Source organism: Gambusia affinis, linkage group LG10 (genome assembly GCF_019740435.1).
Source record: "Gambusia affinis linkage group LG10, SWU_Gaff_1.0, whole genome shotgun sequence".
Lineage (NCBI taxonomy): Eukaryota > Metazoa > Chordata > Actinopteri > Cyprinodontiformes > Poeciliidae > Gambusia > Gambusia affinis.
In genome coordinates, this window is record NC_057877.1 from 28,923,025 (window position 1) to 28,942,095 (window position 19,071).

Below are 19,071 nucleotides of genomic sequence, written 5' to 3' on the forward strand. Positions count from 1 at the left end.
TGAACCGTTGATGCCTATATAAGAGATCTTATAACAAGGTTGATGGGGCTACGGTGGGTTTATTTATTGTAGAGTCTGTTTGTCTAATGCAGAACACAGTATTTTGTTGTTGTCAATCCCGTACTGACCACAGGATGGCGGTAAAGCTCCATCTCTGTCGCTTTACCAACCACAGTAAGAAGCAGAAACGCTAAATAAAAGGTTGGTGCGGTTCTGTTCATTATTGGAAAATGCTAAACATAATCACCTCTCATTTCAAGTGCGGACATCATTTCTAGTATTCCTTTAATACAGATTTATCTGTTTTATCAGCAACAGTAGCGTGAGAACGGCTAGTTAGCTTCCGAGCTAAGTACGAAGCTAAGTGTTCGAGGAGAAGAAGCTCTTTCCTTTTAAAGGCACAGGCGCTGAGAAAACTGCCACATTTCCAGACACTGGATCGTATCGAGGATTCTCCCGAGGGACAGAGACGAGTTTTGCCGGTAAGAAAGCCATTATTGTCCAGCGGTGACGAGCTAACTGCGGTCTGTCTGCGCTGCGGCAGAACGTCAGGCTGTCCGCCATATTGGGAGGGGAAGATGAGCCGCCACTAAAAGCATTACAAACGTTTTTATTTCACAGACATGTAAAGATTTGATAAATTGAAACATTATTTATACATCAACTCTCTCTTTTGCTAAAACTTTCATTATTTAACTTTGATTCAATATTTTGACCACAAAATTCAACAAATATGTTCACAACAGATAAAAGTCCATATGGCCTTATAATATATGCAGGGCTGGACATTAATTAGTTGCAGTTTCTTCTTAAATCAGTTGTTTCACACTCCATATGTTTACTCCGGTAATATTATTCTAATGTATTGCTATCTGTTGACTCTGTTAATGTCAGAAACAGAAGAAAAATATTTTTTATACAATGTAAAGAAAATCCTTCAACTTTTTTTGTAATTTAAACTTAATTGATAGCAGTGCAGAGAGGATGCAGCCAATCAGCAGATGTTGGCTCCATTCAGCTTCCAGGTTGATTCCAGTAGAGGAACAGCTCTTAAAGTAATAAAGCTTAATTTTGAACCATCTTCACAAACAGCAGAGTCACCAAAATCTTAGACCTCTAAGATCTAATCTATCAAATAGTGAAACAAAAGACTCTTTGCTGCTGTAGAAACTGGATGTTTGGTTGCTCAGTGATTTCTGTTCCCTGTTTCCTAAACACCAGCGGAACCCAGACAGGACAAAGGTTGGTCCATCTTCAAATCAATTCAATTTTATTTAGGTTTGGATGATAATGCATCTTTTTAAAAAGCTATAAAACTTTTACAGCTCTGTCAGCAGACAGAAGGGCTGCTACCAAACATCTCTGTTGGAGGTCAGAGGTCAGAGTCCCGCAGATCTTTAACTTAAGCATCCAGCAGAACTTTTCCATCATTGTTGAGTTTAGGAATAAAACTCTGTTTCACCTTTCTGGAGTTTCAGTTTTATAAACTGTTAATGTAAAGTACAGCAACATTGTCAAAGTTAATGTTTGACTAACTTTTATCTTCGTTGGTTTTAGTCGGTCAAATTGTGTCACTTGTTTGCGTTAATGTTGACTATTTCCTCCAAACTTCACATTAAAGTCGAGGTTCTTCTGTTTTCAGGCCTTCCTCCGCATCATGTCGGCTTTGGAGCAACTCCAGTGTTGACCTCAAAGAACCAAAAACCACAGAGATGAAGGAGCAGCAGCAGGAAGCAGAACCCCAGCTGATGACGGGGATAAAAGAAGAAACAGAACCTCAACCAATTAAAGAGGAACATGTTGAGTTGTCCATTTTTAAGGATGAAGAACCATTTGTGGTGAAGCAGGAGGCCAGCAGCTCCATGGTGAATCCTACACATGAATCAAAGCTCCAGCAGGCGACGGAGACTAAAGAGAAACCAGAACCCGCAGAGGTTAAAGAGGAACTCTGCAGTGATCAGACTGAAGATCAGCTTGTAGTGAAGCAGGAGGCTGAAACCTTCATGGTGTCTCCTAGTTGTGAGCAAAATGACAACGGTGAACCAAGCAAGAACCAACAGCAGCAACGATCCTCCGGATCAATTGGAGAAAAAGATCTGAAGCCTGACAGGAGACATCAGGACACCAGGGATGATGTGGACAAGTCAAAACCAAAGAGACAAAGAAAAAAACTGCCCACTTGTGAAATGTGTGGGAAAAGTTTCACTCAGCTCAGGTACCTGACTGCTCACCTGAGAACTCACACAGGTGGGAAACCATTCAAATGTGCGACCTGTGGAAAAGGTTTTATTAAGCAGAATAACTTGACTAAACATGTAAGGATTCATACGGGTGAGAAACCGTACCCCTGTGAATTCTGTGATAAATCCTTCAGAACCAGCAGTCAGTGGGATAGTCACACTAGAACCCACACAGGCGAGAAGCCCTTTTCTTGTCCCACTTGTGGAAAATGCTTCTATAGGCGCTTTGACATGACCATCCATGTGAGAACCCACACAGGGGAGAAGCCGTTTTCATGTCAGATTTGTGGAGAGCGATTCATCAGGAAGACCACCTTTAAAATCCATGTGAGAGCTCACACAGAGGAGAAGCCATATGCCTGTACGGTCTGCTGCTCGTCCTTCAGGCTTGGCTACGATCTGGCTCGTCACATGAGGATTCACACGGGCGAAAAGCCGTTCTCATGCCCGACCTGCGGGAAAAGCTTCAGGGTGAGAGGCAGTTTAAATGAACATCTGAGAGTTCACACAGGTGAGAAGCCTCATTCATGTTTGACGTGTGGAAAAAGTTTCACCCGGAAGCGTAATCTGACGATTCACATGAGAAGCCACACAGGCGAGAAGCCGTTTTCTTGTGATGACTGCGGTAAATCCTTCTCTGACAACACTGTGCTGATCAACCACATCCGAACCCACACAGGCGAGAAGCCCTTTTCATGTCCTGTATGTGGAAAATGTTTTGCTAAAAGATACACCCTGACGGTGCACATGAAGACCCACACACGTGAGAAGCCGTTTTCCTGCCAGTCGTGTGGCGAGGCTTTCACATCAAGACGTAAACTGACTAAACATGTCTGCAGTTAATTCCTAGAATACCTGCCAACATTAGCATAATGAATAAACCAGTCAATCCTTTCTGTGCTTGGAGTGCTGCTGCCATCTGCTGGACAAATTATACCCAGAGGAAGATTTACTGTAGAATCTGAGATTTTTCTGGTCTTCTCAGATGCTGCTGATGTTCTTATTTCATTTCTTTATTGTAGGAAGAAATAATTCATGTTTTTTCACCATACTTATTGAAGTCATGACTTGTGTTTGACTAAACATCAGCTGGACTTCATGTTTCCTAAAGACTTTTTCTGCTACGATAGTTTTCAAAGCCTCTGCAGTCTGAAAGACATTTTAACTGTTCAACTGTTCACATTAAAGTCTCACTGCAGTTAAATTAGCAGCATAAACAACCAGGCAAAAAAAAAAATCTTATTTCAGCAAAAATGTTGAATTGACCATCAAGGTGAGAATTTCATGAGACTGAACTGTTTGTGGTTTGCTACCAGATTTCAAACCGATCTCTCTGAGACACAATAAATGTGCTGTAATCATAATGAGAAATGTGGCATTCTGCATGCAGTCTCATTTCTCCCTTTGCAGAGATCAGGGAAAACAATCCGGTTTTAGAATCAGAGGTTGTGTGCAATCGGCTTGGAGCTGAAAGTATCTGGTGTAAGACCAGTTTTCTTTAAATTAAAAATAATATTCTATGCAAAATTGTCCAACAAAAGAAAAACACACCAGCTGCCTTTCACACAATCCAGTGGACACAACACATAAATCTAAATTATTTAGTGGGGATTTAATGTTTTTTCATGGCTGTCTGCTAAAGATATGAATTTATTTCATCTCCAACTTGCAGGATAAAAGCAGTTCTAGTTATTATTTGGACCTTTAAGGCCACTGGAGGCCGACCAGCTACAAGTTATTAGTTTGTTCAGTCAGACAAGCAGCAATTTAAATAATTTCTTAATGTGTTAAATGTTTAGTGATCATTTCTCACCAGCTACATTGAACCCATGAAGTAAAACAAAAGCTACTTTTGCTTTGCATTGTTCCTCCTGATGACAGTGAGTTAGTATGACCTGATTTCATTTTATATTCCTGATGAATATTTGTTTTTGTTTTTCAGCCTGGTGTAAGTTATGTTGCTGTTTTGTTTTAAAATCTTGTTTTATGTTCTTCTTTGAGCTCCCAAAGGTTTCTGCACTTTGCTGCTTGTTTCCCTACATTAAGTTATACTGCCTGTTATGTTGCTTAAAGAGAAATTTATTTTCCGTTTGGTATTTGATTTTATTTGTCTGATAAATTATTTGACCACAAGGGGGCAGTGTAGGATGACGCAAATCACACTGTAGACCAGGACTGAAGAAATGTGAATTTATTGCAGATTATTTTACCAACATCTCCACCTTTTGACTTTCAGATAGCGTGCAGTGATAGTCAGTATTTTTCTAAGCATCAAATCGTTCTTGGATCCTCTAGTTTTATTAAAGCCAAGCAAGTTAAACACAGGAGACTAGATATCAGTCATGCTGCAGTCAAACATGAGTTATACATCAACTTTTACAAAGCAGAACATCCAAATACATCAGTACACATATTAGGTTTATATTTTCATGCGGAGAAATATTTCTGTGATACATAAGAAAGAAAAAGCTGGGATTTACTTTGACTTCTGGAAGACAGAAAACTACAATTAAACCAGAAACAAAGAAGATCAGAGACATCAGAGCCATGAACCCTGATCAACAATCAGAGAGACAAAAGGAAATCTATTTGGGTTAACAGAACTTTGCAGAGTATTCATTATAGAAATACTCCTCCCCAACCCAAAGCCCAGCATGCAGCGGCTGAGTGAATCTGGTCTGGACTCTGTGGAGGAGAGTCATGTCTTTCTGGTCTTTAGAGACGCTGTAGAAGGACAGAAGACCTGCTGCGTGGTCCAGGAACACTCCCACTCTGGAGGAAACTGGACCTGAGATGAGGGTCCAGATGTTGTTGTGGCCAAAACTAAAACCACTTTGTGAACAACTCAATGCCCAAGATTTGTCATTGTATCCAAATCCACATTCATTCCTGTTTCCTGCTCTGCTGATATCCTTGTAAGCGACGGCAACACGAACTCTCTCTTTCCACTCCACCTCCCAGTAACATCGCCCAGTCACTCTCTCTCTGCTCAGAACCTGAGGCCATCCAGTGAATCTGTCTGGATTACCAGAATCAGAATTATTTACTCCTGTTGTCAATTTCACTGTCCTGTTCCTCTGATTTACTTCCAGTTTACTGTTTTCTGTGTTTGGATCCAATGAGAATTCAAAAGTATATTTTAAGAATCCGTCTCTGTTCTGTGGTTCTGGTTCTGCTGGAGCTGACACTGTGTCATGGCCTTTATGTTCCTCCATTAGACATATAATGCAGATACACTTCTGATCAGTGCGGCAGAACATCTTCATCACCTCATCGTGACGAGAGCAGACTTTCTCCAGGACGTTCTTGGACGGCTCCACCAGCTTAAGTTTCTTAACGGGAGCTGATTCATAATGAAATTGAGGGTTTTTCTCACAGAAAGAAGCCAGACAGAACAAACAGGACCTGATGGCTTTCAGCTTCCTCCCAGTGCAGATATCACAGGCCACATCTTCAGGTCCAGAACAGCAGTGATCAGCAGGAGCTGGTTGGAGTCCAGTCTTCTTCAGCTGCTCCACTAAAGCTGCTAGCACGGTGCTCTTCTGCAGGACAGGCCTGGGTGTGAATGTCTGTCTGCACTGAGGGCAGTGGTAGATTTTCTTCTCCTCATTTTCATCCCAGAAGCTTTTAATACAGTTCATGCAGTAACTGTGTCCACAGGGAATCGTCACCGGATCCTTCAGTAGATCCAGACAGATGGAACAGGAGAAAGTTTCTCGGTTCAGCTGACCTGCCTGCTGCGCCATTTCTCCTCTCTGTCACACTGACTGTATGAGTTTCATTTCCAGAGAACAGAAACTGGTTTGAGCTCTGATCCACCAATCACAGGTCAGTGCAGAGACGCTGCAGCCAATCAGGTTTTACCCTCAGCAGATGTTATGAGAGCAGAAAGGAGAGCGAGGCTTTGGATCCAGAAGAGGAGAACCGTAAAGTTCATGACATTTCTAGTTTAATAATCTTCACAGCAGTTTTACTTTCTAAACAACTGAGGCAGCCAAACCTCAGCTCTCTAACGTCTAATCTGTCCACAGTATCAGAAAATTAAAGAGCTCCATGACTGAGTTTAGAGATTGTAAGAGAATGAAAGGGTCTAAACACTTAATTATACTTTATAAAATAAGAAATGATACTCAGAGACGAGTCCCTTAACTGCAGGCCACGGTGGGTGGAGATTTATTACACTTTTCCACAGATCATGTTACAATTACATCAACTCGAAACAACAGTTCCCAAAATCCCCAAAAATCTCAGAGTATTCTAGGTACAATCTGTTTTTATAGAATCTTAATTCCATTGGTAAGTTTTGACCAATAATATTGCTGCTCATGTTTTGCGTATGATTTTATGCAGGTTTTCTGGCAATCTTTGAACTGAGTGTGGATGGCGTTCCTGTTTGGGAATGTTCAGACCTCTTGACCTCATCTGCTTCATTTCAGGGTTGCCAAATAAACCCACTCATGACAATTCTTATACTTATCTATCCAAACATCTCACTTCCTAAACAATATTTGGTCCAATTTTGTGCTTCGCACGTAAGCAGGGGAAAGAGGGTTCAGGTCAAATTGACCTTTAATGTCACCAGATTCCCTCAGTAAAAAACAACTTCATAAAGGTATTTCCACTCTTACAAGATCAAACTGATTCAACAACAGAAAACATTTTCAGGAGTTTCATATTTATAAACTATCAATATTTCCTTTTTGTGCTTCACAAACACTTGAGAAATTTAGACGTTGTTGCACTTTTTCTGTTATCTGCTCAGTATTGATCAGAGGAAGTAAAATGGTTTATTTCTGTTCAGTCTAGACGACATTTGTTCTACAAAGCAGAGAGTAAAATACCAAATTCAATCTGTCAGTCAGGTCCAGTTCTAACGATCACCCATCACTGGACTATTGGGGAAAAAATCAAAAGTTTTGCATTTTTACAGCTTTCTGTGTTTTGAAATTAATGATTGTGACTAAAATATGAAATATTCCAATGTTTTGTTCTGTATTTTACTAAATAAAATTAATATTCTGTCTTTAAAACAAGTAGTTAGCTTGGTTTAACTACAAGTTAACTACTTGTAACTTGTAGTTAAAACAAGTTAACCACAAGTTACAAGTAGCTAGTTTGTAGTTAACCTATAGTTATAGTTAACTACAAGTTAACTATAACTTAACTATAAGTTAACTACAAACTAACTACTTGTAACTTTACCAACATTTTAAATCAAATATCAAAACATTGGCACTGCATGAATATCATGGAGGGAAGGAGTGACTGACTGAAGTCCAGAAATAATCTGTAGTGTTTATATCCACTAAATCTCTGGATTCAGGCAGTTTAATTTATTTTTAATAAATATAAAAATAAAACATCACCCATTTCATGTCTGTTATAATACAGACATTTTACATGCTAATATATTACATTATATTAATCTATATTCTGGTAGGTATTACATATACATATTTATTTTATAACTTATTTATAAAATAAATTATTTTATTAGTTTATACTTCAGTCTGATTTCATATTTATACAAGATTATGATGATATTTGAAATTATGTTGGACGAGTAATGTGATTTATTCTGTATATGACATTAAATCTCATGTTCATGTAAACATTTATTATTATTATTATTATTATTATTATTATTATTATTATTATTATTATTATTATTATTATTACAATAGTTGTTACATTTGAACCCTGAACTATAATATTGTGATGGAAGCACAGAGACAGAGAAAAAAACAACCAAAGTCTCTCACACACACACACACACACACACACACACACACCCACACACACACACACACACACACACACACACACACACACACACACACCACACACACACACACACGCCACCACACACACACCCACCCACACACACACCACCACACACACACCCACACACACACACACACACACACACCCACACACACACACACACACACACACACACACACACACACACACACACACACACACACACACACACACACACACACCCACACACACACCCACACACACACACACACACACACACACACACACACACACACACACACACACACACACACACACACACACACACACACACACACACACACACACACACACACACACACACACACACACACACACACACACACACACACACACACACACACACACACACACACACACACACACACACACACACACACACACACACACACACACACACACACACACACACACACACACACTCACACACACACACACACACACACACACACACACACACACACACACACACCCACACACACACACTCACACACACACACACACTCACACACGTCTCCTGTTGGAGGTAATGTCACCCTGGATGTTTTTGGATAACCCAGAGCACCTGGAGGAAACCCATTCTCTCACAGTTATAATAACTTTGTTTTGAATCTAAATTGAATCTAAAGTTGTTTGTTAACCTTCTTTGTTTTTCTTTTATTCACTGATCTTTTTTAATGGTGGTTAGAAGGAAGTCAAGTCTTTATTGGGAAGATTAAATTGACCCTCAAATGAAGTTCATTGACTTTTCTTTTTCTCGTCCTCATGGTTGGTAAACTTTGATTTGCTCCCAGGTTCCAGTTTTTCTTTTACTTTTAGATCCTGAATCTCTCCCAGATAATGTTGTCGAATCTCCTGCAGCTCTTTAACGATAATTTCAGCCTCGGTGTAATCGCAGAGCAGCTCGGTTTGATGGGACAGATTGTCTTTTAGGGTCTGAAGATGTTTTTCTAGCTTTGTGTTCAGTTTTTTCAGCCTTTCCTTCTCTTGTTTTGCACTCTTGTAGATATATTTCAAGACAGGCATATCAATTAATTGTTGTTCAATACTATTAAGCTCTTGTAAAAGTTCAATAGTCTTTCTTTTTACTTTTTCCAATGTTTTATCTTTTTCACTGATTTTCTCCTTCCAAGCCCAACAGTAATTATTCTTCATCTCTTTCACAACATTTTCTTTAATCTTCATTAAGGTTTCAATTGAATTCTTAGTCTGTCTGTGGTGATGATACAGTCCATTTTGATATGAAAGTTTGTCTTTCAGTGTTTTAAGGTTTTTTAATAGCGTTGTGTTAAGTTTTATGAGCCTTTCTTGCTCCATTCTGGACGCTGTGCACTGAGATTCCAACATCTCTTTCTGAATTACTTCCTGTTTCATCCTTTTTGACGTCTCTATTTGTTCAAATGCTTTTCTCTCTAAATTTATCCGTTTTTTTTCTTCTGCCTCCCAGATATCTAACTCCAGATGTAACTTCTCACGCTGTTTTTCACACGCTTTGTTCAACTTCATCTCGGCTTTCTTCAAAGTTTTCCAGTCTCGTTTCTGAATTTGGAGGTCTTTGGTGTTCTGAAGCTTTTCATTCATTTTGATGAGTTCTTGGACTGCCTTGTTATTCTTTTTCCGTATTTCTTCAGGATCGAAGGAACCAGATTTCTCCCTGTTCTTGAAAATGTTCAACATTTTGAGATATTTTTTGTTTGAAAAGAAAAACTTCAGAGCAAAATGAAACGCAGATCAGAAAGCTGAGAAATTGCGGGCAGAATACAGAGAGCTGGAATATCAAAGGCGTCTGTGACATCATTGATGACATCATGTGTCCTGAAGCTGCATTAAAATGTTAGTGAGAGAAACAGATGGGAAGAAATAATAATGATGAGATGAAAGATAAGCCATACATATCTAAATGACATTGTGTTTAACTGGGAGAAAAAACAGTGATAGAGTGAAGGATGTGGAGGGAAAGAAAATGTGGAAGATGTATTAATGAACTGTGACGTGTATGTGCCTGAAAGGGGGAGAGACTGGATGGGACAAGAATGGAGTCTTAAAGGAATATAAGGACCTGAAGAAAACAAGAGCAAAAATTCTACAGTAAGGAAAATATTACTTATGCTACAAAATTTAAAACCAGTTTAATGGATGCAACTTATTAATGCTGCTACACACTCATGTCCAGCAGGTGGCGGTATGTACTCTGAAGTTTCTTGTCATCCGCCATCATACAAAAGAAGAACTTCCGCTCCAGTAGGTGGCGGTAGCGCCTCTTAGCTGGTTGCCTAGAAGGACGACAAAGAAGAAAAGTCCCTTTATGCTTCCTAATTTCACGTTCATTTAAAGTATTTACAGACTGTTTAGCACTGCATTTTTTCTAGCTTACGCAGAAAATACAGCTTGAGTTATACCAATTAGCCTCCGAGCTAACCCAGAAGCTAACTCTCCAAGGGCAAGTACCAACGACATTTCTTTCTGTGTGGAAGGATAACTTGGACTTGAAACACTACAGTGGACATTTTTGGACTGTTTTGAGACTTTTCTAGGGTTAGAAAACTGGAGTCTTTAACAGCCGCACAAACACGTCAGCGCGTCCGCCATCTTTGGTGAAGTCAACAATGGGCAGTAAATCAAGGGAAATGAGCAGAGAAGCTGCCGTAATTACTGCAATAAAAGTCATTTGGGCTATTTAAATATATAAACAAATATCTTTCTGTGTCCAGCCTTTGAATATCTATGTGAGTCGAATAGTTTCTAGAAAAACATACAACAGATGAGTGGAAACAAAGAAGAGACTTCACACAGATCACTGGATGTTTACTGGACGCTGCGCTGTTTCCAGCTTTTCCCCTGGAGTTATTTTTGGTAAGAGAAAAAACATCTTTGACAGATAAAAGTGATTCTTTACAGAGTAGTACAGAACCATTAAATGAAGACCCGTTTAAAAAGATACAGATTGAGCTGCTTTTAAAGAAAATCACAGAGTGGCAAAACTCTGATAGATAGACTATATCTACTAGAAATAAAAATAAGCTTTAAAACACTTAAAATGAAAGTGCCGTTAGGTTAGATCCGCCTTACACTGACGTCATATCCGGCGGTGATCAGCCCTTTACCGGATGTGAGGCAACTAGTTTGTTTTTCTTAAGTGTCCGCTACTTCATGTAGCATTCTGTCAAAATGCCGAAACGCTGCGTAGCGGCAGGATGTTGTAATTACCCAAGTGAAAACATTTCACTGTTTTCATTCCCAAAAGATGGAAAGCTTCGAGACCAATGGACGGAGCAGGTTCGGAGAACTAGAGGCAGCTGGACTCCCACTCCGTCTTCTGTTCTCTGCAGCGAGCATTTCCCTGCAGGCTGCTTCGAGGAGGCGCCCGGATTAAAGGAGTCTTTCGGTTTGAAAGTACGTTACAAACGGGTTATAAAACCGACTGCTGTCCCGTCGATTTTTGAGATAATACCCACATCTGACGACGATACCAGCAGATCCAAACAGCACAGAGAAGCTCCAGTTCCCAGACACTCCCGGAAAAGAGTAAGTGACTGTCGGTCCTGTTGGGTTCGAGAGGATCGAGTATAAATCTGAAGTAGCACTTCCGCTTACTCTTTACTGAAATGTGAGTGAAAAGGAGTTATAAAAATTATATTTCAGTACTATCTGTAAGGCTTAAATGAAATACAAACTTAAAAATATTAGTAAATTTATGCAGAAGAACGCAAAGGGGGTGGGACTTCCGGCGGAAGTAAACAATAAGGCGTTAGCTTCTCGTCAGTTGGAAGACAGTGTTTGTAGTAACAATCTTCGGCTTGAAAACACAAAGACAGCAGGTGTGCCTACTGTCCAGATCCACTTATCTGTCTATTGGTGGCGGTAATTCATTTGAATTGTTCTTCTGACCGCCAATAAAACCAAAGGAACAAAACTACAGGTACGTTAACTGTAAGGCGGAAATACGGCCTGAACTAGAACTGGAAATTTCAGATTGTGATAAAGATTTGCTGCAAATGTTTATTCCTGATATAAAAATGTGATTAATGTTATTCTGCTGTTTTTATTCTATCAGGTCTTCCACAGCAGTATGTCTGCTAATCAAGCTGCCATAACGTCAAAGAGGAGCTCCTTTCTTGATCAAAAGGTCGAAATAAAAGGGGAAGAGGAGGAACTAGAACCGAAGAAGATCACTGAGACTAAAGAGGAACAAGAACCAACCAAAGAACACGGTGAACTGTGGATCTATGAGGATGAAGGTCAGATGGAGACTTGTGAAAACATATCCCACAATGTACCAGAACAGCAGCAGATTGTAGCAATGAAGATGGAACCAGAACCAGAACCCGTGGAGATTAAAGTGGAACCATCTCTGTACTGCTGTACAGATAGTAGTGGAACTAGAACCTTTAGAAGAGGAATCAGAACCTGTATTGAAGAAATGGAAAGGTCTTTCCAGTAATGCTCAAACCCCAACGGTGTCTGATGCTTGTAAGCAAAGAGTCAAGAGGAAATACAAACCAAAAGAAAAGAGCTCCTCTCTGCACAAGGCAGCAAACTTAAGAAACAACAGCAGGCGAAGAGGAACCAGAAACCATCTGGAGCAAATGAAAGGCTGAAGCCAGGGGACATCAGATCGCCCCTTAACAAGGTAGAGATTTCAAACCAACGACTCATACAACAAATCAGCACCCTTCTGAAATGTGTGGTAAATGTTACAGCTTGCCCAGCAATTTGACCGACCACTGAACGACTCATTCAGGCCTTTTTGTGTGATAAACACTTTAATGAAACGACTCTATTGGCTCCTCACAGGTAAACTGTGATTTCCTTCCTATAGATTTTAAAACTTTCCTCCAACTGTTTTCATTGAGTGATCTGCCTTGTTTCCATTTTGCCTCTTCTTTCCTATTGATTAATAAACCTGATTTAAGTGTTGAGGCTTCAGGTGAACCTCGTATTCAACCAGCAACAAAAGACCATCTATGTTTATAGATGTTTAAAATCATTTATAAACATTTTCATTTTTTCTCCTAAAACCTAAACCAACCAGAATAAAACTGTATTTACAGAACAATTACATCTCTTAGCAAATCCTCCATCTATTTCCATGTTTCTGACACATTTTCAAAGTTTTCATTTTGAGATCAGTTCCATTTCCATGAACTTGTTGAATTCATTTTTATTCTAGTTACTTCAACAATAAAAAGGGATACATTTCTAAAATTCGATCGATCGAAACTTGAGTTTTTCCGGCTCTATGTTATAACACACCAGGCTCACGCTTGTGTTCTGTCTGTTTCACCTCTTAGGTTGTTTGTTTTTGATCTCAACTGAATCCAACAAAAAGTTTTATAGTGTAGAGGAAGCATTTCCGATGACCTGTGAAGACTCTGGGACAGACGTGTGTCCAGGGTTCCTCGTCTGAAGATGAGGACCTCGTTCTTCCGGTCCGTCGACCTGAGAGGTAAGATGGGTTTTTCACACGGCGCTTCATGGTTTCTCTCAATGAATGTATTTCAGAGCCACACTGTGAAATCTAATCAAACTCCAAACACAATCACTCTTATTTTCTGTCACGTCTTCCCTGTGTGCAGCTTCTTCTCTTATAACAAACTGGTTCTTGGTACAAGCCTGGATTCATTTTAATATCTTGGACAAGTTTATAAAATAAATCTTGGCCAATGGCAACCTATTAAGACCTTCTAATCTTTTGTTAAACTCTCCAGACCTTTTACTGCCACCAAAAAACCTGTAAAGGTGTCAAAAACTTTCGATTCAATCCTGATAGTTTTTTATTAAAAAGGTACAGCAAATAGTTTAATTTAGCAGCTTTATTGTGATAAATAAAGAAATTTGTCTCAAGAGAATTTTAGGTAATCAGTGCGCTTGGATATAAAGTTTCTATCGTTGGCAGACAGCAGGCAAAGCTCATGGAGTGAGAGTCAAATTAAATAGAAAACAGCATACAGGCCAAACTCCTCCACATGTGGGAAATAATGGGATGATTTCATGTTATTTTGACAATAAATATTCTTTTATGCTTAGTGATGACAGAGGTGATGACGGAGACGATGAGCCACAGAGAAAAGTCTTGAGGTTCGTAGTACCTTTGGAAAATTACTCATGTTTGAATGTCATCTTGGTTCTTTAACAATCAATCATATTTAATTCAACTCTAAGGAGGAATACCAACAGAAGAGAAGAAGAAAATCCCAAAAAGCTGCTGGTGACGGTGCAACAGTTTGGCATGGCAAAGATGAAGAGGATCATCATCAACACCACTTCAGTTTTAACCCAACAAGAAAACCAGGCCTCACCTTGGACCAGGAAATATCCTGGACCCACTCTCTCTGTTTCATTTGTTTTTCAGTGCTTCTGTGAAACACTCATTGACAGTAAAAATGCTAACGCTGCCAAAAATTGGAGAGAAGGACTTCTATGTTTTCCTGGCAGTTATTTGTTTTCACAGGCCTTGTAACTGCGCTACAGGTTAGACTACTGGAAGCAAGACTGGAGCATGTCGAGTTAATTCTCTGGCTGCTGCACATTAGCAATCCAAAGGACGATTAAGAGAACGAGAAGAAGAACGGCACGTCACATTACGACCGTCTATTCAAAATCAAACCCCTCTACAACCAGATTGTAAGGATGTAAACATTTAGACTCATAAATGTGAAATGTTTTGATGTAAAAGGTTTTTGCACTTTAATTAGGCTCCAGTTGGAGTCAAACAAAGCAGCTTATTGATTAAAACTAAGTTTGTAGTTTGCAAAAAATATTCACAAACAATCCATTTTTGTTGTGTGAAAAACAAAAAGAAGAGAAATCTCCACTTTTCTAAACGATGCTGAAATGGCCAAACGTTTAAGTATGTCTACGTAAAAAGTTAACTTTGTGTTTTGGTTTATCTCGGCTCCTTTCATTTTGCACAGGAATCCAACAGTTTGTATTCTTGTTAATCATACTTTAAAAGGTTTATGTAGCATTTAATGTTGAGAAACCCATTGAAGGAGGAAAGTATATTTTTGTCCATGTTTCTTATCTTTTATAATATATATTGAGTATTATAACATGATACCAAAATTATTTTAGAGTTTGTAAGGTATTTGCACATGATGCATCTTGTTGGTGTTTGAAGAGCATTAATAAATCCAAACTGTTATTCTGATGATCCTTTACTGTCATTGTTTTCCTGTCAGACGTTGAACTGGTTTAGACCACGCAGGTTTCCTGGTTCTGATCCACTCTGCATCCCCAGAATCAAACCAAACATGGAGAGAAGCAGCATTCAGTTTTTATGCTTCTGGAGACTGAAATAAAATTTTAAAAACCTTTTAAAAGAGGTAAATTTTTTTTTCCTTTATATCAAAACTAAAGACAATTGGTTGAGTTGCTTTCAATTAATGTAAACTAGAAAAAATTATTTAATATTTGTTTTAAAATCAAAAGTCTCCTTGACGCAAGCAGTATGACTGAAATGTTTCAGGACTGCGCCAAGTGTCCTCTGTATTAGAAAACAAAATAAGCAGAAAAAACAGACAAAATTAAATGAAAAGCTGTAGGAAAACCAAACGTTTATGTTTGAAGGCGGAACCTTAAGCACAGACCTCGTTTCTGGTGTAAATCATGTGAGACATCCGGCGGAAGTAAACAACAGGGCGCTAGTATCGTTAGCTTCCAGGTTTCCTTCAGTTTATCTTCGTTTATGAGACGGTTTCTGCTGTGTGAGCTGAGTATTTCAGTATCTGGGGTAATTATATCTTGGTTTCAACATCAGCCGGGTTGCTGATATCAGCTGGAAAACCAAAGTTATCTCAACCTGCAGGTATGTTAACTGGACGGTTCTGAATTAACTAACAGGGGAATGGAAAGAATATGATGAAAATCTAGCTGAGGTAGCAAGATGAGTCGGTTAGTTAATCAATTTGTTCTCGTTAATCACCTTTCTGTTCATATTTTGCATAAAAGAGTAAGCGGGAGAAAATATAGGCAGTTCATCAACAACTTTTAAAACAGAAGCTGCCGAACTAAACGTTTCCAATTAATGTTATGCTTTTATATTGAGATCTACTGGTGTTACAAATAAACTCTGATGTTGTTGTGACTGGAGATCAACTTGAGATGGAGCTCAAAACTCCACATCTGGGGGCTTCTTTACCCCGCAAGAACGTAACGTCTGTAGGTCCGCCATCTTGGGAGTGGCATACTTTCCTCAGGAATACAAAATTAATCAGCCATTTTTCACAAATGGTGAGTGCTGAAACAGATTGTTAATTAATTATAAATATCTCCTAAGTTAATGATGACAAAAAAGAGAGTCCAAACTCTCTTTGGCAGTTGCACTGCAACGTTTTTAAAGTGTGGGGCGTGTGAGTCGACAGATTATGTTCTAGGTCTACCTCTAAAAGTCTGCAGTTAAATTATGAAATATTTTTCACACGTCACATTTTAGTTCAACAAATGTAGGAATATAACCTAAAATGAAAGCATAATTGTTATTTCCGAGTTCACAATTAGAAAAAGCTGAATTGTGTATTCAATTACTCTTATTCTTAGGTTACAGAATTTAAGAGTTTATTTTATCATCTCTTGTGTTTTTCTTATCCTGCCATTTTGTTTTGTTGTTTCTGCAGCTTAGTGCGGTATTTGGAAGTGCTGGTTGTGATTAGTTCTTTTTCATCCAACATTGTCTTCCTCTTTCGTAAAAAAAAAAAAGACATAAATGTTCTTTATTAAACAGTTATTAATCTCCTGTTTTTGACTTCCTCAGGTCTTCTACAGCATCATGTCGGTTATTACTTGGGAGGTTGATGCTGATCACATTCTCATTAGTAAACAGAGGTCAAGCTACCTGCTTGACCATGATTTACCAAACGGTGTGGAAATAAAAGAGGAACCAGAACCCCAGACGACTGAGACAGAAGATCTAGAACCTCGAGTGATTAAAGAAGAACAGATTGAGTTGTGCATCTTTCAGGAAGAAGGGCAGGTTTTGGTGAAGCAAGAGGCTGAAACCTCCACCTCCATGGAGAGTCCTGCTTATGGGGAAGCATTTCAGGACGGACCAGAGCAGCAGCAGATGATGGAGACGAAGGAGGAACCAGAGCTTGTAGAGATCAAACAGGAGCGGGACGACATCTGTGCTAATCAGGACAAAGAACAACCAAATGTTTTTGAATTTTGTGGTAATTCTTTCCTGCAGCATAATGAGTTGGCTAACCACATGATACCTCAAGCAGATGAGAAACCTTTCTCCTGCCTGACTTGTGGAAGAGGTTTTAACAAGCAGTACAACTTGACTGTCCACATGAGAACTCACACAGGTGAGAAGCCGTACCCTTGTGAGCTGTGTGATAAATCTTTCAGGAGGAGCAATGATTTGGCTCGTCACATCAGAACTCACACAGGCGAAACTCCGTATTCCTGTCAGTTTTGTGGTAAATCCTTTAACGACAACAGTCATCTCACCATTCATCTGAGAACACACACAGGTGAGAAGCCCTACTCATGTGAAGTGTGCGGTAAATCTTTGACTGACAGCAGTCATTTGATCAAACACATGAGAACTCACACGCCTGAAAAGCCATTCCCATGCCTGACATGTGGAAAAGGTTTCACTGCTCAGTCTGACCTGACAGTCCACATGAGAACCCACACTGGTGAGAAGCCCTTCACCTGTCTGGTCTGTGGTAAAGGTTTTATCCAGAAAACTACCCTGAGTTATCACATGAGGACCCACACAGGTGAGAAGCCTTTTCCATGTGATCTATGTGATAAATCTTTTATTCAAAGCAGCGATCTGGCCCGCCACCTCCGAACGCACACAGGGGAGAAACCATATTCTTGTGACTTGTGTGACAAATCTTTCAGACAGAGCAGCGATCTAGCTCGTCATATTAGAACTCACACGGGAGAGAAGCCATTCTCATGTCAGATCTGTGGAAAAGGTTTCACCAAGCAGAATAATTTGACCGTGCACATGAGGATTCATACAGGTGAGAAGCCTTATTCCTGTGAAGCATGTGGTGAATCCTTCACTGTCAAATTTAGTTTGACTAAACACAAATGTAAAAATGCCAACCAGGAAGTTCTGCGACAGTAGAGCTGCTCTCTGATTCACAAACTAGTCAGGTTTATTGGTGTAGAACATTTCAGCAACAAGGCAGTTCAAAATGATTTACATGATTAAAACATAACACAATAGTCAATTTTAAAACATGCAGCAAACTACATTTTGTCAAATCCCATCATCAAAATCATCACACATAATCATCATCAAATATATTAATACAGGGGGTTGAAGTCAACCCTCCTCTGATACAAACCTGAATCACCAAGCCAGCTGGTCTCAGGCAGGAAACCACGGCCTCTACTGGTGATTTCTGATTGGCCAGAGGGGCTTCCAGTGGATGTTATGATAGAAATGTCTATAAATCTCATCAGAATTCACCCTTTTTAACAGGTATATTCACGGTTTTATTTTGCTTGGGTTTCCCCATCCTTTTATTACCGATTGCTGTATTTTATATCTGGGGATTATTTTGTAACTTGCATGTGATGTAAAGCAACTTTTAAAAATGTTTTTCAACAAAGTTTGCAGCTTTATGTGTTGATACAACATGAATGAAGTGTTAAAATAAGGTTTTTATTATTGATTTGTTCTTGAGTATTAGAGGTATCCTGCTTCATATGATAAAAACATGTTATGTTTGGATGATTAAACTATTTACATTCATTCTTTTAATTGGTATTTTGTGTTATTTTTTATTTTTTTTACCAACTTGCGTTTAAAAGTTAACAAGTACACAATCCGTACCCATTACTGTGACACGTGTTGAGTGTGTATAAGTTTACATAAAACAGACAAATAGTGAAAAAAATACCAAAAACTAGTAATTAAAGTCAGAGTATTTTGTGTAGTGTTAATTCATAGCAAATATCTCACAAGGCACTTAACAAAAAGTCATTTCAAGAAACAAACACTGAGTTTGTTGGCATCAGAGAAGCAAGTGAAGGTTTTAAAAAC

General features: G+C 39.1%; 3 protein-coding genes and 1 long non-coding RNA gene across 9 annotated transcripts; 2 read left to right on the forward strand and 2 right to left on the reverse strand.

Moving 5' to 3' along the window:
- The first annotated feature begins 1,089 nt into the window (after window positions 1-1,089).
- Window positions 1,090-18,752, forward strand: LOC122838948 (zinc finger protein 135-like). Its single transcript, XM_044130005.1, has 5 exons — window positions 1,090-1,242; window positions 1,643-3,071; window positions 12,118-12,424; window positions 12,539-12,693; window positions 16,816-18,752. The coding sequence occupies exons 1-5, from the start codon at window positions 1,175-1,177 to the stop codon at window positions 18,145-18,147; spliced, it is 3,291 nt and encodes a 1,096-aa protein (XP_043985940.1). The 5' UTR covers window positions 1,090-1,174; the 3' UTR covers window positions 18,148-18,752.
- LOC122838098 (E3 ubiquitin/ISG15 ligase TRIM25-like) lies at window positions 4,417-6,120 on the reverse strand. Its single transcript, XM_044128484.1, has one exon. The coding sequence runs from the start codon at window positions 5,984-5,986 to the stop codon at window positions 4,835-4,837; it is 1,152 nt and encodes a 383-aa protein (XP_043984419.1). The 5' UTR covers window positions 5,987-6,120; the 3' UTR covers window positions 4,417-4,834.
- Window positions 8,736-11,402, reverse strand: LOC122838104 (intersectin-2-like). The gene is made up of 2 exons (XM_044128492.1): window positions 11,271-11,402; window positions 8,736-10,336 (listed from the first exon to the last, which is right to left on the reverse strand). The coding sequence occupies exon 2, from the start codon at window positions 9,738-9,740 to the stop codon at window positions 8,802-8,804; it is 939 nt and encodes a 312-aa protein (XP_043984427.1). The 5' UTR covers window positions 9,741-10,336; window positions 11,271-11,402; the 3' UTR covers window positions 8,736-8,801.
- Window positions 10,415-15,314, forward strand: LOC122838125. Of its 6 annotated transcripts, none has more exons than XR_006371833.1 (6): window positions 10,415-10,916; window positions 11,308-11,588; window positions 12,118-12,693; window positions 13,355-13,509; window positions 14,091-14,141; window positions 14,226-15,312. It is a non-coding gene; the product is annotated as an uncharacterized LOC122838125 (long non-coding RNA). The 6 variants fall into 6 exon arrangements; XR_006371835.1 differs by lacking the exon at window positions 10,415-10,916 and adding an exon at window positions 12,764-12,857 and having other exon boundaries at window positions 11,154-11,588; window positions 14,226-15,314; XR_006371836.1 differs by lacking the exon at window positions 11,308-11,588 and having other exon boundaries at window positions 10,417-10,916.
- Window positions 18,753-19,071: the final 319 nt, after the last annotated feature.

Excerpts from the sequence above, each read along its gene's own strand:
- LOC122838948 (XM_044130005.1), top strand. The coding sequence starts at position 1,175 with ATGTTTGGTTGCTCAGTGATTTCTGTTCCCTGTTTCCTAAACACCAGC. Across the intron at positions 1,243-1,642 it reads GGAACCCAGACAGGACAAAG|GCCTTCCTCCGCATCATGTC; the intron begins GTTGGTCCATCT and ends TTCTGTTTTCAG. Across the intron at positions 12,694-16,815 it reads TCAGATCGCCCCTTAACAAG|GTCTTCTACAGCATCATGTC; the intron begins GTAGAGATTTCA and ends TGACTTCCTCAG.
- LOC122838098 (XM_044128484.1), bottom strand. The coding sequence starts at position 5,986 with ATGGCGCAGCAGGCAGGTCAGCTGAACCGAGAAACTTTCTCCTGTTCC.
- LOC122838104 (XM_044128492.1), bottom strand. The coding sequence starts at position 9,740 with ATGTTGAACATTTTCAAGAACAGGGAGAAATCTGGTTCCTTCGATCCT.